Source organism: Quercus robur, chromosome 2 (genome assembly GCF_932294415.1).
Source record: "Quercus robur chromosome 2, dhQueRobu3.1, whole genome shotgun sequence".
NCBI lineage: Eukaryota > Viridiplantae > Streptophyta > Magnoliopsida > Fagales > Fagaceae > Quercus > Quercus robur.
This window is the reverse complement of record NC_065535.1, coordinates 22,530,924-22,545,677: the sequence shown is the minus strand read 5'-3', so window position 1 is coordinate 22,545,677 and position 14,754 is coordinate 22,530,924. Positions and strand designations below refer to the sequence as shown.

General features: G+C 40.9%; 3 protein-coding genes across 3 annotated transcripts; 2 read left to right on the top strand and 1 right to left on the bottom strand.

Annotated features, from left to right (window-relative positions):
* Positions 1-1,553: 1,553 nt before the first annotated feature.
* On the top strand, positions 1,554-3,840 carry LOC126712906 (vesicle-associated membrane protein 711). Its single transcript, XM_050412438.1, has 4 exons — positions 1,554-1,928; positions 2,171-2,361; positions 2,625-2,788; positions 3,372-3,840. The coding sequence occupies exons 1-4, from the start codon at positions 1,712-1,714 to the stop codon at positions 3,460-3,462; spliced, it is 663 nt and encodes a 220-aa protein (XP_050268395.1). The 5' UTR covers positions 1,554-1,711; the 3' UTR covers positions 3,463-3,840.
* LOC126712905 (protein FAR1-RELATED SEQUENCE 6-like) lies at positions 3,710-8,312 on the bottom strand. The gene is made up of 3 exons (XM_050412436.1): positions 8,150-8,312; positions 7,397-7,455; positions 3,710-6,360 (listed from the first exon to the last, which is right to left on the bottom strand). Exon 3 carries the CDS (start codon positions 6,357-6,359, stop codon positions 4,353-4,355), a length of 2,007 nt encoding a protein of 668 aa, XP_050268393.1. The 5' UTR covers position 6,360; positions 7,397-7,455; positions 8,150-8,312; the 3' UTR covers positions 3,710-4,352.
* Positions 8,313-10,371: 2,059 nt separating this feature from the next.
* LOC126696282 (uncharacterized) lies at positions 10,372-14,047 on the top strand. Its single transcript, XM_050393048.1, has 3 exons — positions 10,372-10,380; positions 12,657-13,013; positions 13,083-14,047. Exons 1-3 carry the CDS (start codon positions 10,372-10,374, stop codon positions 13,761-13,763), a joined length of 1,047 nt encoding a protein of 348 aa, XP_050249005.1. The 3' UTR covers positions 13,764-14,047.
* The last annotated feature ends 707 nt before the right edge of the window (positions 14,048-14,754 follow it).

Sequence of the window (14,754 nt, the reverse complement as noted above, 5' to 3'; positions counted from 1 at the left end):
GAAATAATAATTTTGGTTATTACATATTCAGAAAATATTGTATTTTATATGGAGTAATGTAACAAAAGCTAACGGGAGGTTTTAATTGAATAATTTTAGAATTTAGAGGATTATATTGAACAAAAGTAAAGTTAGAGACTTGAAATGAATTAACGTCAATCTTAGAGGATGTGTTTTGCATCTTTGCCTTATATTAACTATTTAATTGAAGTCTCCTATGCCTAACTTGTTCTCTTCCCAACAAGTGGTATCAAAGCCGAGTTTGAGGGCAAGTGTTCTAACAAGAATTAGTTTCTAAGAGACTTAGATAGAATTGGCCAATCTTTTGCATTCTTTTTTTTTTTTCTTCTTTTTTTTTTTTTCTTTTTTTTTGGGCTTAGACAACATTTCTATTAAACTAACGGGTAGCCAAATCCAACTTCATGCACCCAAAACAAAGGGGGGCAAGGAAGAAATATTACAACAGACCCTTGGGTTGGAGGGAGAGATTGCCTTGCAACATAATTTAACTTTCTTTTAACCCAAGAGAAAGAGTAGTCATGGAAAGAACTCTTAAGTTGTGTTTGAAAACTTGAATTTGAATTTGAATTAATAAATTTGAAATGTCTTGATTTGAAATTCATTGATTTTAGGTGTTATTTCATATTTAAGAAAAGTTTAAAAAATGTCAAGGATTTGGATTTGACATTTTTTTAATTTATATTTTAATTACTCAAATCCAAATGCTCAAATCATTCCATCCAAATGCACCATTAAGATACAATACATTTTCTATTACTGTTCTAATGTTCCAGCAACTATTCTCACTGCTATAGACTTATTTGGTATATATCCAAGTACGTTCTTTTGCATTATTGATTCCGATTCTACTACTGAACATGATTTGGTATTTATACAAGTATCGGATCCTAACTTTTTTTTTTTTTTTTTTTTTTTTATAAGATAAAAATTCTACTCTAATTTAAACTAAATGTATATATGCAAGTATTAACTAAACTTAATAGTTATAATAAAAACATAACAGAATTCAAAACAAACTTCTAATTAACGTAACAGATAAACAATAGCTACAACGGCAGCAGCTACAAGCCTGTGACAAAGAGTAATTGAAGAACGACAGAACCCTTTGGCTTACTAAAATGAACGACAGATTGTAGGCAGCACTGGACTTTTATCAGTAGTTAAACGACACGTGAGCCAGCTTACGTATGTACGACTTGTCGTTTAGTGAAAAACGAGAAAGACACTTCCACGTGCACTCCACTACATTCTCGAGCACAAAGAAAAAAAAAAATAGTACTAAATAGAGGAAACATCCCATCCCTCTGGACTTAATTTTGATTTTTGACCTTATCGGTTTCCCAAATTTTCAATTCCCCTTTCCGCCAAATCCAACGTGAATTTCAATTTTACGTAAGAGAGAGAAAATTAAAATAAAAAAATAGGAGGTTTTTTTTTTTTTTACTTCTCCCAGTTAAAATAAAAAAGGAATCCACCTTTTGCCTGTCCCATCTGGATTCTGGAGAGAGAGAAAGAATGTTTGAAAATTGAAACTCAAGAGAAAGAAAAGAAAAAAAAAGGTTGAGCTGTGCTGAATGATTTGGGGACCCCAAATTCTGAAAAGAGAAAAATTTTTAAATTATTATTATTATTATTATTATAGCTGTAGTAATTGATCTATAGGGTTGTAGCTGCATCAAATAATTGGGGGATGGCGATACTGTACGCGCTGGTGGCTCGGGGATCGGTGGTACTGGCGGAGTTCAGCGCCACGTCGACAAACGCGAGTGCGATCGCGAGACAGATATTGGAGAAGATACCGGGAAACAACGATACACACGTCTCCTACTCTCAGGACCGTTACATCTTCCACGTCAAGCGCACCGATGCCCTCACCGTCCTCTGTATGGCCGACGAAACCGCCGGAAGTTAGTCTCTCTCTCTCTCTCTCATCAATTTCTCTGTTCTATTTCAATATTTTCTGTATTTCTCAATTTTGTTAGGGTTTTTTTTTTTTTTTTTTTTGTCCATGAGATCTCAATTTCTTTCTAATTTTGTCAATTGCGGCATTAGGAGATTATAATTTGGTGTGTTTTTTTATTCGATTGCTATTTTGATGTATCGAGTAATTGTAGATGATCGGTAGATCTTATGAATGTTTGTTGTGCAGGAAGAATTCCGTTTGCGTTTCTTGAAGACATTCACCAGAGATTTGCTAGGAATTATGGCCGCGCGGTTATTTCAGCCCACGCTTATGCCATGAATGACGAGTTTTCGAGGGTTTTGAGTCAGCAAATGGAATACTACTCGAGTGACCCAAATGCTGATAGGATAAATCGGTTAAAAGGTGAAATGAGTCAGGTATGTTGTGAAATGCATTCCCATTCTGGTTTAATGCTTTTGATCCTTTTTAAGTATTGGAAATGTATGAAGTCATTGTGTTTGAGAGTCTCTCTGCTTTAGCAAATATAGTTTTTGTGCTTAATCAGATGTTTGTGGGTTCTGAATTGCTTAATCAGATGTTTCCTTTAATTAACCCCAACCATTTTGCTCAAATGTGATGTTTATGATGTGAGACCATAAAATGAGGATGATTATATGATCTTGAAATTGTGTTTGAATAGGTGCGGAACGTCATGATAGAGAATATTGACAAAGTTTTAGAAAGAGGTGATCGCCTTGAATTGTTGGTTGACAAAACGGCTAACATGCAAGGAAATACCTTCCGCTTCAGAAAGCAAGCTCGCCGCTTCAGAAGCACTGTGTGGTGGAGAAACGTCAAGCTCACGTATGTTCTTCAACTAAAACTTGCATTAGAGAGAAGATGGATGGAGCTTTTTTTTTTTTTTTTTTGTTTATGCATCTATAAGCATTGTGTCAGTTGACATATCAGTATACTTTGAATCTTTCAAAGGGGTCATCAGGATTAACTATTTTATATTCCTAAGTTTGTGATTTGAACATACAATTCCATTAGGCTGAATGGGAAGAACTTTCATCATTATTTAGTTTGGTAATATAGGACGGAAATCCAATATATTCTCAGGATTTGTTTAACCTCTAGTTAATTCAATGATATCCCATAATATTAAATCATTTTAAAAGAGCAGCGTACACTTTCTTTCAATAGGAATCAACCTTCTGCTTTGAATCAACCCATTTTTTGATTCTCTCTCGTTACTTTCTCATAGTTTCCTGAATACATTCTGATGTTTTGGAAATTTAAACAATTATAAAGCCACAAAATTTTATCATTAATTCAGCCCTATGGTCTGGGGAAGTGGCGTTTCTTGTGTGTTAACTTAACATTATCTACCTGTGGACGTGAATAACTCTATTGATCACTGATGAAATCGCTTTGAATTTTGCAGTGCTGGACTTATACTCTTGCTGCTAGTGATTGTTTATGTTGTGCTGGCTTTTGTTTGCCATGGTCTTACACTACCCACCTGCCTGAAGTGAAGAGTGATATCAAGCCAGATTTGCATTTGATTTCCTGTTTTCAACTTTTTTTTCCCCTTCTTGGTGTGGGTATATGGGGTTCTTTTATTTGAGCTTCCACTGTTGTAAGTTTTCTCCAATTCTTATTTATGCAGTTTGAAATACTCAATGTCACTACGTGTGCCGTTTGAGTATTACTCATCGACCATAGTACTGATAGTAGATTTGAAGTGGTTCAGGTTCTTTGTCGTTTCAAGCTATGGCTTGATTTTCTTTTCTTTTTTTTTCTTTTTTTTTTTTTTTTTTTTTTGGGAAGAAGGCTTGGTGAGTTGACATGTATTGAAAACCATCTAGTTTTTTTGTTACAGATGAATGAAATTTATTGAAGGAGTTCTATTACTACATGGATCTGAATTGTCAAGGATATAAGATAAAAATCTCTAAAGTCACAACATCATTTATTGTTAAATTTATATCAAACAATTTACTGTATCAATTGTTCTTCAAATCCTAAAATACAAATGTAATCATGATGAAATTCACATAAATCTGCCGTAGGTTTCTTTGGTTGAAGTTTGATCAGAAACATTAAAGATTTTCTCCTCTCGACCAGTTCTCCTAATTCTAAAGACCCTTCAGGGGCACCAGAATGTCATTTTTTTATTATTCATCCACTATTCTTTTTCACATTAGAAATCAGAACGCTTGACATACAAGAATAAGATGCAGGAATTAGGGAAAATGGGGTAAAAAAAAAAAAAAAGAATTCCTCCAGCATCATCAAATATTATTTCAGTTGCCAGTTGCCACACACAGCATATCAATAGGAAAAAAAAGAAAAGAAGAATGAATGGGCACTGGTTTATAATAAAGACTTTGGTATTTCTTAAATCCTGCACCTTAACGTTCTGTCATACAAAGTCATTTGCTACATTATTAAACTTGTTTAACAATTCCTCCAATTCTAGCAACGCAATCTTATAATGTTCTTGAGATTGTGCCCCTTCTTCAACAATTGGAAGAGCACATTTATGCAGATGATTATACCAGTGCATTGGATTATATGCATCAATATTACCGGACTTATTGTCTAGAAGATACCTGCATTTGAAGTCTTTACTCCAACGTTGCAGAATGTAGCGAGATGGGATTTCTTCGACACCATTATAATTAAGAACATTCAATGCATGCCGGCATAGATAACCTTTATAGTTGAACAAACTGCAAATACAGCGGATATCCACCTGCGTTGTCTCATACAAAACCTCATAATATTTAACTTCCTTCTCATTTCCCTCAACCTCAACACGTTCTTTGACTATGTACGTTATTATAGGCCCATTAACATTCACCTGCCTTGTGTTGAAGCAGGAGTACATCCCCTCCACCTCAGATTGGAATCTCTTAAAAATTTCTTTTGTATACACCTTAGAGACTTGCAGCTCAAAATTACATCTTGTTTTCATTTCAAAGCTTGAATTTCTTGACTCCAGATCTGCCATGGCTTCTTTGAGGTGCTTCCTATGTAGAGCCAGGTCATACTTATCAACAAATTCTTTAAAAGATGTATGCTTATGTACATAACCTTCAAAAAAAGCATTCAAGCCCTCATTTTCTCGGATAGGAATCATTCCTGCAAAAAATGTGTCTTTCAAGTAAACTGGAACCCACATTTGCCTGTCTTCATACAATGTTTGAAGCCACTTATTATCCCCTAGTCCATGCTGCTTGATCATGTCAGCCCAAGAAGTTTCAAACTCAGCTATCTTCAATGAATCATACACTGCTTTGTTCAGTTGTCTTTTGATTGCTTCATATCCCTTCAATCCTCCCAACTTCTCTGGAACTCTCTGCATGATATACCACATACAATAACAATGATGAGCATTAGGGAAAACCTCACAGACTGCAGTTTGCAAGGGTTTACACTGATCAGTAATAATAACTTGCGGAGGGCATCCAAGCATGCATTTAAGCCATGCCCTCAAAATCCAAACAAAATACTCTACTGACTCATGTCCAAGGAAGCCACAACCCAACAACACAGACTGCCCATGTTGATTCACACCAACAAAAGAAATCAGCGGGATCTCATATTTGTTGGCCAAGCATGTTGTGTCTATTGCAACTGTGTCACAAAAGTAACCATATGCAGCCCTGGACCTGGCATCAGCCCAAAACACATTTCTCAGGCGCCCATCATCATCAAGATCAAACAAGTAAAAGAAGTTTGGATTTGTCAACTTCATGCGACAAAAGTAGTTATAAACTGCATGAGCATCACCTTCTTTAAGTTCCAAATGTTTTGAGTTATCAACAGGATTAATACCTTCATTGAAATTTGAGTATCCAATATGGTCAGCTTCCAAAACAGCTGTTCGGTACAGCTTAATGGTATGTACTTCTGTAACAGGCTCTGGAGATGGTTGTGCCTTTTTGGCAGCAAGAATCATCTTTTTATGCGACTTATAAAACCGTTTGATTTGAGGACTCACTTGATGGTTGTGTTCAAGCTCAACTTCAACTATTCTCCACCTTTTGGAGTCCACCAGTCTGATGACTATCATTGCAGGACAACCTGTTCTTGTTTCCGGTCTTGGATTGTTGGCTTCACTCTTTTTCTTAAAACCAGCACTACTGCAGCTAAGTTTTGCTCTATACCGCTCTTTTTTCTTTGATCTAAACCATGAATTGCTCACTCTGATGCCAAAACCCTGTTGTTTAGCATACATATTGTAAAAATCATAAGCTTCATCAAAAGAATCGAACTCCAAACCCACAGTTGGCGATGGGGGTTCCTTCTTCAATTGTGTTTCCCCAGTTTCATCATCATGTTCCACCAGAGTGCAGTCTCCTTCAACGTCATACTCATCACCTTCATCAAAAACTGGCTCGCTATTGAGACAAACTTCTTCCATCCTGAAATGCAAGTTGAACATCACAGTTCAATTGCAGCATAATACACAGGCATTTATTTATATTTTACATAATTTGAGAACATCATTTTGAAACAAGATCCCAGATGACATGGACAACTTTAAGCATCAATTTTCATAATGAACCACAGGAAATTATCAAAACAGTGCTTCACAGCCATTTTCACAGTACTCAAAGAAGAACCAAATTTCAGTAATTTTCAGCAATTTTGGAAGATAACAGGGCAGATGTGGAACCTACTTAAAAAGTGACAAAACCTTTAATCTCTGATATCAGGTCTATTGACAAGCTAATCTATAATAAGTACTCTTTCAAAAAAGTGTTTACATACGAGATCAGTGCATTGGCTACTACTACACTGCCATTAGCAATTCGTCATATTCAAAAGGTAACCTTGAACTCCAAATCCTATTTTGGAATGCAATCAATGCACGACAGCAAATCTTCCAAAGTTATTAGTTGTTAAGGATTTGCAGTAAAATCAGGTTGTATTTCGGAATATTGTTATTTTATCAATCAAGTAAAGTATTTGTAGATTCTTTATATCAAAGCTTTTTTGAGATTTAAGTTGGAGGACCAAACATTTTTGTTGTTGTTGATAATTTGATAATTACAACAGGGAGGGAGGATTTGAACCCTGGATGTCTTTGTTGGAGACACCAAGAGGTGCCAACCAGTTGAGCTACAAGGCTCTTGGCAAGGACCAAACTTCAATTAATAGACATTCTTTCTAATATTTGACAGCAATTTGCCAGTCATGGGGGAGTAAGAGTACAAAAACATTATGGCGACAGATACACACAAAGATTTCATGTCTTTAATTGGGTATATAAAAGGATATTTCTTAAATATCTTGGGTGTTTGATACATATACTTAAAAGAGAAACATAAACACTACTCATAAGACAGAGATTTAAACCATGCAACTAATACATTCAAGTTGAGGAATTCTACAACTTCCACAAGCTAGTATAAGAAGCTGCAAAAAAAATATATCCAATGTCACTAGTAACAGTACCTTCAGATTAAACTATATCATTGCTGATCATGCTGTTGGTGCTGAAGAATATCACCTTCCTGGCTCCATCATCAAATCAAAAATAAAGTAAAGCTCTAAACCATCAACCATCTAATGAAAATGCCAAATGAATTAAATTTAAGAACTGACATTAAATAACACAACCGCACGCGTGCGACTCACAAAATATTCAAACACATGGTTGCATCTACCAATACCCCACAATTTGTAACATTTTTTCCAAGTAAAATTAAGTTCAATCCAGTTATCCGTTTGAATTTAATTGGGGAATCTAAGGTATTGCAGGTAAGAAATTGTACCTAAGTTTTGTCCTATATATATATATATATATATAATATACATAACAGACATGCATACCTATATATAGATATATGCACACACGTGTGCAGTGTGTGTAATTTAATGTGAGCTAATTTGTAACACACTTCCAAAAGTTTTGACCATACCAACTTGTACAAAAAAGAATCCATGTCAGTCTGTTATGTTTGGTTGCTACGAAAATTAATGAGAAAATCAAATGAAAACTCGTAGCTCGATACAAAAGTTCTACAACCTTCTTGTCTTTTCCCACCCCAAAATCTAAAATTGTCTGTATTTTCCAAGCTTTTCCCAGCAACCAAACAAGCACGAAAAAATTGAAGCCCTAAGTCAAAGCAAATCATGGTCTATCTAGATTCTACAGTGTTGAGCTCGAAAATTAGGAAAATAGAGTGAGAATTGAGACGATCTTACAGCGAATTCACCGAGTCGGACTCGGAGGAAAGCAAAATCGACGGTGGGATTTGGGGGTGAGTCAGTCCAACACTCCTCAGTCCGAGTTGGCTAGCCAAAGGAGAAATTGTGAGTCACACTGGGGCTTACAGAGGAATGAGGGATCTTTCGACTTGGTAAGCTGACACGTGGGTTCAAATATGGGGGCACTGTTTTTTTCTACCTTTTGTTTCGGTTTTTTTTTTTTTTTTTTTTTTTTTTTTTTTTTTTTTTTTTTTTTTTTTCTTCTTCTTAACATAAAAAACTTTTTTTTAAAGGTAGTTTCAACTTTCAACCTATGTGCGTCTACTCTGATAATAGTCTTTATTATCAAATCAAAACACTAATCGATTTTTTTTATAAACGAATATTGAATCTCACGTCTCTTATTCAACCTTAAGATATTTTACCAGTTAAATTAACTGGAACTCATTTGTTCTCATTATTTTGAATCTTGATTCCAAATTTATAAGATTTTCCTTTCAAAAAATTAAGAAAGAATTGTTCTCTTCTCAATTACAACTTCCACAAAATGCTAGTATATACTTAACGTCAGCTTCGAATTTCCGACTTTCAAACTTTAGAGTAATATGGCAATGACGTCGTATTTGTTGCCGACGCAAAGCTACGCAGCGGGAGTGTTGTTCGGACTTGCTCTTCACAATTAACTCCACAACTTTGGCAAGATTCTCCCACAAAATGCATCTTTCCTCACTCCTAGGACTAGCATAGATAGCAAAGAAAATCCAAGCAAGGTTAGAAGATCGTGCCTTGATTTCAACGTGAATTTTCTGCTCTGTTTTGGCCAACGATTCCACCTCCACTTTGTTTGAATTCCATAGTAACCATAACTCGCCAGAGTAACCAATGGTCTCAGTATGAATGGCTCCATCCATCAGTAAATTTTCAATAATCGCCTTAGCTCTTTCACCACCTAGTTTGGTCTCCATCACCACAAAAATGGCTGGGTCGTGCTCTTGCACTAAGTCACGGATATGACCCTGAAAATTGAGCTTCAGGGCACCCATGCTATTCCAAATTAGAATATTTATGATGAACTGGAAATGAGGGTGCGGAGCACATTTTAGGAGGAGGGAGGGGTTTCGCTTCCCTTTTCAAATACCATCTAGTCATCTTCAATACTCTCACCTTTACTATCCGAGTACAGTGGTGGCAAACGAGCTTCCACTTTGTCTTTGGCACCACCTTCATTGGCACCACTTTCATGCATCCCTTTATTAGTGAGAAGGGTGAGCTCTTTGCACCTCCCATCTTGAGCTTGAACCGGTGCATCCCTTGCCTGAATAACTTCCTTGTTTCCGAGATCAGTCCTTCCAATCTTACATTCCTTCTCGATATTGGTAGACGCCGAGAATTCAAAAGTGGGACTGATGGTTTGATTGGGACTATGGATAGAAGGGGAGGGCGGAAGGAAGGAAAGGGATGTGAGTTTTTCAGCTAAACTTGGTAACTAAGAGGTAGCGGCGTGCTTGTGAGAAATATTAGATGATTTGCCTCTTGCAATGACCTTTTTTTCTTTCACCGAGGAAGGATAGGTTAAGTGTTTTCGAGATGGTGGGCTTGGGCTTGTGCCTTGCTCTTGGTCAACTTCAACACACAAAGGATTTCCGCATTCCATTTGGTTCTCAATTGGACCTGTACTCACCATACCTTGGTGTTTCGCAAGTTGAGGGGTTAGTGGGCTTAGGAATTTGGAGGCCCAGTTCATCTCCCCCTTATTGGAGTTGGCCTTATCCTTAAGATTTTTATCTCTCCTACACCAAATTTTGCTGGGGGTAGGACCACCAGAGGTTGTGTTCACTTTATCTGGAATTTTTGGATCAAAGTGGGGTGGTGAATTCCAGGTTGAGCTGCTAGTACCTCCTGTGCTATGGCCTGTCCTTATTACCTTTTGTCCGTGTCGTTTCCTGCTCACAATCATCCAATGCCCGTATTGCCCATCTTTATTCGTTTCCTCGCATGCATTATGCGTGTCAATATTGTGCAAATTTCGGTGGTTTTCATGACCATTGCCGTCGTCATTAACCTGAGAACCATGCACTTCCTCTGTCGAGATTAGCGATTCCTTCCCTTTTTGGATAGTGTATGGACATGTTTCAACTTTGTGCCTTACTCTGCCACAAGAGAAACATAGTCTTTGGATGCCCTCATAGGTGACCACTTGTTCAAAACGGCCAATAAGAATGGTATTTGTAAGAACCAAGTACAAGAACTCTGGGCCTTAGATCCCTTGGGCTCACAATTTATTTGTAGTGGGTTTATGGATTTCCTACAATGGGTCGTTCTCGGCAGAGAGACTCAAAACAACATTCAGTTGAAAAGCTCTCTCCTTGACTATTTTCTCTCCATCTTTCTGAACCCCTTCTTCTCCCAACTTTCCTCTATTTATAGCCAATGTTAGTGGGGAGACCATGATTATGTTCATCGTTAGTGCTATTGAAGGTCCAGTATTATCTGGTTAAAGTGGCTGTTTTAGGTGAGAGGGCGGTGCAGCATTTATGATCTTGGAACTTGGCTCCCTTTTCACCGATTGTGTTCGGCGACTCACGTTCCCGTGCATATCATGACCTTCCCGGGTATTGACTCACGCGCTATACCGGGAAATGTTAACCGGTCAACCCCGAGAGCCTGATAACCAAAACTTGTTTTTTGGCCCTAAGGCAGTTTTAAGAAGGGCATAAGGTAACGGGAACTATCTGCCGGGCCTGCGTCCAAGGCTGGTATGGGCTTGGGCCCGGGGCCTAGATGGGTCTGGGCCCAAGGCCTGTATGGGCTTTGGGAGCTCCGTGCCGTACAATAGCCCCCCCTTGATTCATACTCGGTTGCCGAGGAGAATCAAGGAGCTGCCTGGGCTTCTTGACCTCGGGAATCTTTTAGTCTGGGACTTCTGGCTGTCATTTCTCATTAATAGCCATCTCAAAAGACGCGCCGTTCCGTGGCGCCAGGCGCAGACGTCATTATTGCCTGACGGTTCGTGAACCGAAGCGGTGCGCAAATCAGTTACGCCTGGCATTTGCTGGGTCGCTCGCTTGCTGTGCCCATTTATTGTTTGATCAAGCGTTTCTTCTCTCCTCATTTCTTCTGGCTCTATAAATAGTTCTTCTCCAAACGTCACTCCACTTTTCCTTTGCCTCTGATTTTTAGCGCCTACTCTCTGCCGACCACATTTCTGTGTGCTTGCTTGCTCAACGCTCTTTTCCTCCTTAGAACCCAACGTAAGTCTCTTTTTCCCTTCCTGTTCCTTCAGTTTTGTTTCTTTGATTTTATTCTCGTAGTTTTAGGCTTTATAAATGGGTTATTCTTACCTTCTAGATACCCCGGTTGCTTTGGCCAACTTTAGGAATAAGTTTAGTATCCCCAGTGACGTGGACGTGGCTTACTGCCATGAGAGTGATATGGAACTCCACCGAGGGCATGGTACGGCCTTCTTCCCTTTGATGTCCATCTTAGAAGGTGGGGTTAGGTTCCCGGTAGATCCCCTCCTGATAAGCACACTTACCTACTATGGGCTGTGCCCCGACCAGCTTCCCCCCAATTTTTACCGGGTAGTTAGTTGTGTCGGCCAGTTGAACCATACCTTTAACTTACAACTAGACCACCATGATATTAACCAAATGTACAGCCTTTGTGGGAGCAAATCCACAAATTACTACTTAAAGACAAGGGATGCTCGGGTACGGCTGATATCGTGCCTACCCGATTCGAACAGGAACTCCGCCGGGGAGTTTGTCAGGATGCGCGGCAATTGGTTTGCCGGGGAGATCCCTTGCCCCCTCACACGGCGTGAAGTGGGTTCGTACCTTCCCCTTCTTATAGTTGTTTGAGTAAAAGAAAATCTTTTATTGTTAAAAGCTAACGTGTTACTTGTTCTTCTGCAGACGGCAAAGTGTTTACTCAGGACCTCAGAGCCGTCCACGTCAACGACTTAAACTTCGTCCTTCGTTCCGAGATCTACGTGCACTGGGACGGGCAACTCCGGGCCTCACACCTGATCCTCGGCGTGGAACCAGTTTACTCCACTTGGCAATCATTCAAGCAGGCGTTGATAGTTGACAGCCCCCTGCTCTCGTACATAGACGTCCGGTACGTGAACTTCTTGCCGCCGAAGCTTACAACCGGGGAAGCGAGGGAATTTGGTAGGCGGTTCACTGCCGCGGACGAACGAGTTCCCCTTCGAGACGATTCCGCGGAGCAAGTATCCCGGCGCCTTAGAGAGAGAGCCCACGAAGCTATACAACAAGGGGACCAAGCCCAAGAGCAGACCCATCACGAGGATCCACCCGCCGAGCATCAACAGCAAGTGACAGACGCGGCTAACCTGCTAGCTGAAGCGATCCAGCCCGGTGCAAGCATGGTGGCAAGGCAAACAATGACCCTAGACAGGTTCGTGCCTGGTGCCCGGCCGACCAACCAGCCCCCGCCTACCTAGGGTCGGGGTCCAGTTTCTCAACCTCAACCAACCTCGCAGTCCGGACGTGCCCGGAAAAAACAGAAAGTGGCCGAGCCACATTCCACGGCCCCGGGGGACGCCTCTGCCCGGACTCCTCCCCGACCAACAGGGGGGATTGTCATCCGCGAGCCGCAGACCGAAGCCGGCACGGGGGGCGCATCCTCCTCCCAAGTGGCTCCGGCGTGGGAGCCAAAGTTCCTTCTGGATGGCAAACCATTGCCATCAACGGCCTCTGTCCGGATATGGGATAAGGGCGAGGGCGGCCGCATTGCCCAAACCTTGGCCGGAGCTCTCCAACTTCCCGAGGACGTGCACGCCTTTGAGGACGGGTCCGAGGAGTCCGTGGGGCGCCGGTTAGAGTGGCACGCCATTGCGGTAATTCTTTTGTCTATTTACTCCATGTGAATTTCCTTTTGCCACTTTGCTAACCTTCACGCTTGCTAGGCCGCTCAACTAGCTCACATTGTGGCTGCCCGGGCACGGGAGCTTGACGAGGAAAATGAGCGCGAGAAGGCGGCGCGGGAGGCAGCAGTAAAAACGGCAAAGGAAAAGGCCAAGATTGCTGAGTCTGCCGAGAATAAGGCTGCTGCCGCGGAGAAGTTCCGAGCATCTGCCGAAAAGAGGTGTGCTGACCTCCTGGCCAGGCAAAATGAGACTGAACTTAAACTGGCCCAAGCCCTCAGTCTCAACACTTCTCATGCCGAGGAGATAGCTGATCTCAGGGCGGGCTTGGCGGCCGCGGAGCAGAAGTGGTACGACGTGGGCTTCGCCGACGCCGAGAACTCCGCAGAGCCGGTGGTGGCTCGGGCTCGGCATATGGGTTTCGAGGCCGGGTGGTATGCTGCTCTTCAAGCAATGGGAGTTCCTGAAGATTCGCCGCTGAGAGACCCCGGCCAGATTCCATTTCCGAGTCCTGTACCAGCCATCCAGAACGTCCCGGCTGCTCCAGATGAGGAGGAGACGGCCAGTATGAGGGAGTTGGTCGAGCAAATAGACTCTCATGCCGAGCCCGAGGAACTGGAGGCTACGAGCACACCGACCGTGCAGGAACTTCTTGACGAGGCCCAGCCTTTCTCCCTGATCGTCCAACAGGAAGTGCCACCACCGACTCAACCCCCTAGTTGATTTTATTTTTAGCTTATTTTTATTTCGTTTTTATTTGCCTATGTCACCGGGATGTGGTGATTGAACCTTTGTTTTAATTTATTGGTTTTATTTGCCTATGTCACCGGGCTGTGGTGACTGAACAATTTGCTTTTACTCTTTTAATTGGAAGTCCGCTTTCTTTTCCTGTTTCAATTTGGTTGAATGAAATTATATCCGTTTGTGCCCTGTTTGAATCACACCAATGCTATGGCCGCTCAATAGAATGTACCCCCGAGAACCTGTTGTGCGGAGCTGTGAGTAGTTTTGAGAGCGCTATTTGGACTTTGTTTTTTTTTTTTTTTTTAAAAAAAGGTCAGGTTTTTATCAGGTTTTGGTTTAACCGAGAATTGAGTTTCCGTCCTTCGAGCATTTGTTTGCAAAGTTTCCGTTTGTCCGGACGTTTGATTTTAACCGAGAATCAATTTTTTCGCCCTCATTGATTTAATTGCAGGGTTCACACATGCTCGGTGATTTTGTCCGAACCGAAAGTCAGGTTTCCCTCCTTATGATTTTGTTTGTAAGGTTTTCACCTGCTCGGTGATATTGATCGAGCCGAGGGTCAGGTTTCTGTCCTTAGGCTTTTGTTTGTAAGGTTTTCACCTGCTCGGCGATATTGATCGAGCCGAGGGTCAGGTTTCTGTCCTTAGGCTTTATTCGTAAGGTTTTCACCTGCTCGGCGATATTGATCGAGCCGAGGGTCAGGTTTCTGTCCTTAGGATTTTGTTTGTAAGGTTTTCACCTGCTCGGCGATATTATCTAGCCGAGGGTCAGGTTTCTGTCCTTAGGATTTATTCGTAAGGTTTTCACCTGCTCGGCGATATTGATCGAGCCGAGGGTCAGGTTTCTGTCCTTAGGCTTTTGTTTGTAAGGTTTTCACCTGCTCGGCGATATTGATCGAGCCGAGGGTCAGGTTTCTGTCCTTAGGCTTTTGTTTGTAAGGTTTGCACCTGCTCGGAGATTCTCTTGATGT

Coding starts and splice junctions, on each gene's coding strand:
- LOC126712906 (XM_050412438.1), top strand. CDS start 1,712: ATGGCGATACTGTACGCGCTGGTGGCTCGGGGATCGGTGGTACTGGCG. Junction 2,362..2,624: donor TAAAAGGTGAAATGAGTCAG/GTATGTTGTGAA, acceptor GTGTTTGAATAG/GTGCGGAACGTCATGATAGA. Junction 2,789..3,371: donor TGGAGAAACGTCAAGCTCAC/GTATGTTCTTCA, acceptor TGAATTTTGCAG/TGCTGGACTTATACTCTTGC.
- LOC126696282 (XM_050393048.1), top strand. Junction 13,014..13,082: donor TAGAGTGGCACGCCATTGCG/GTAATTCTTTTG, acceptor CACGCTTGCTAG/GCCGCTCAACTAGCTCACAT.
- LOC126712905 (XM_050412436.1), bottom strand. CDS start 6,359: ATGGAAGAAGTTTGTCTCAATAGCGAGCCAGTTTTTGATGAAGGTGAT.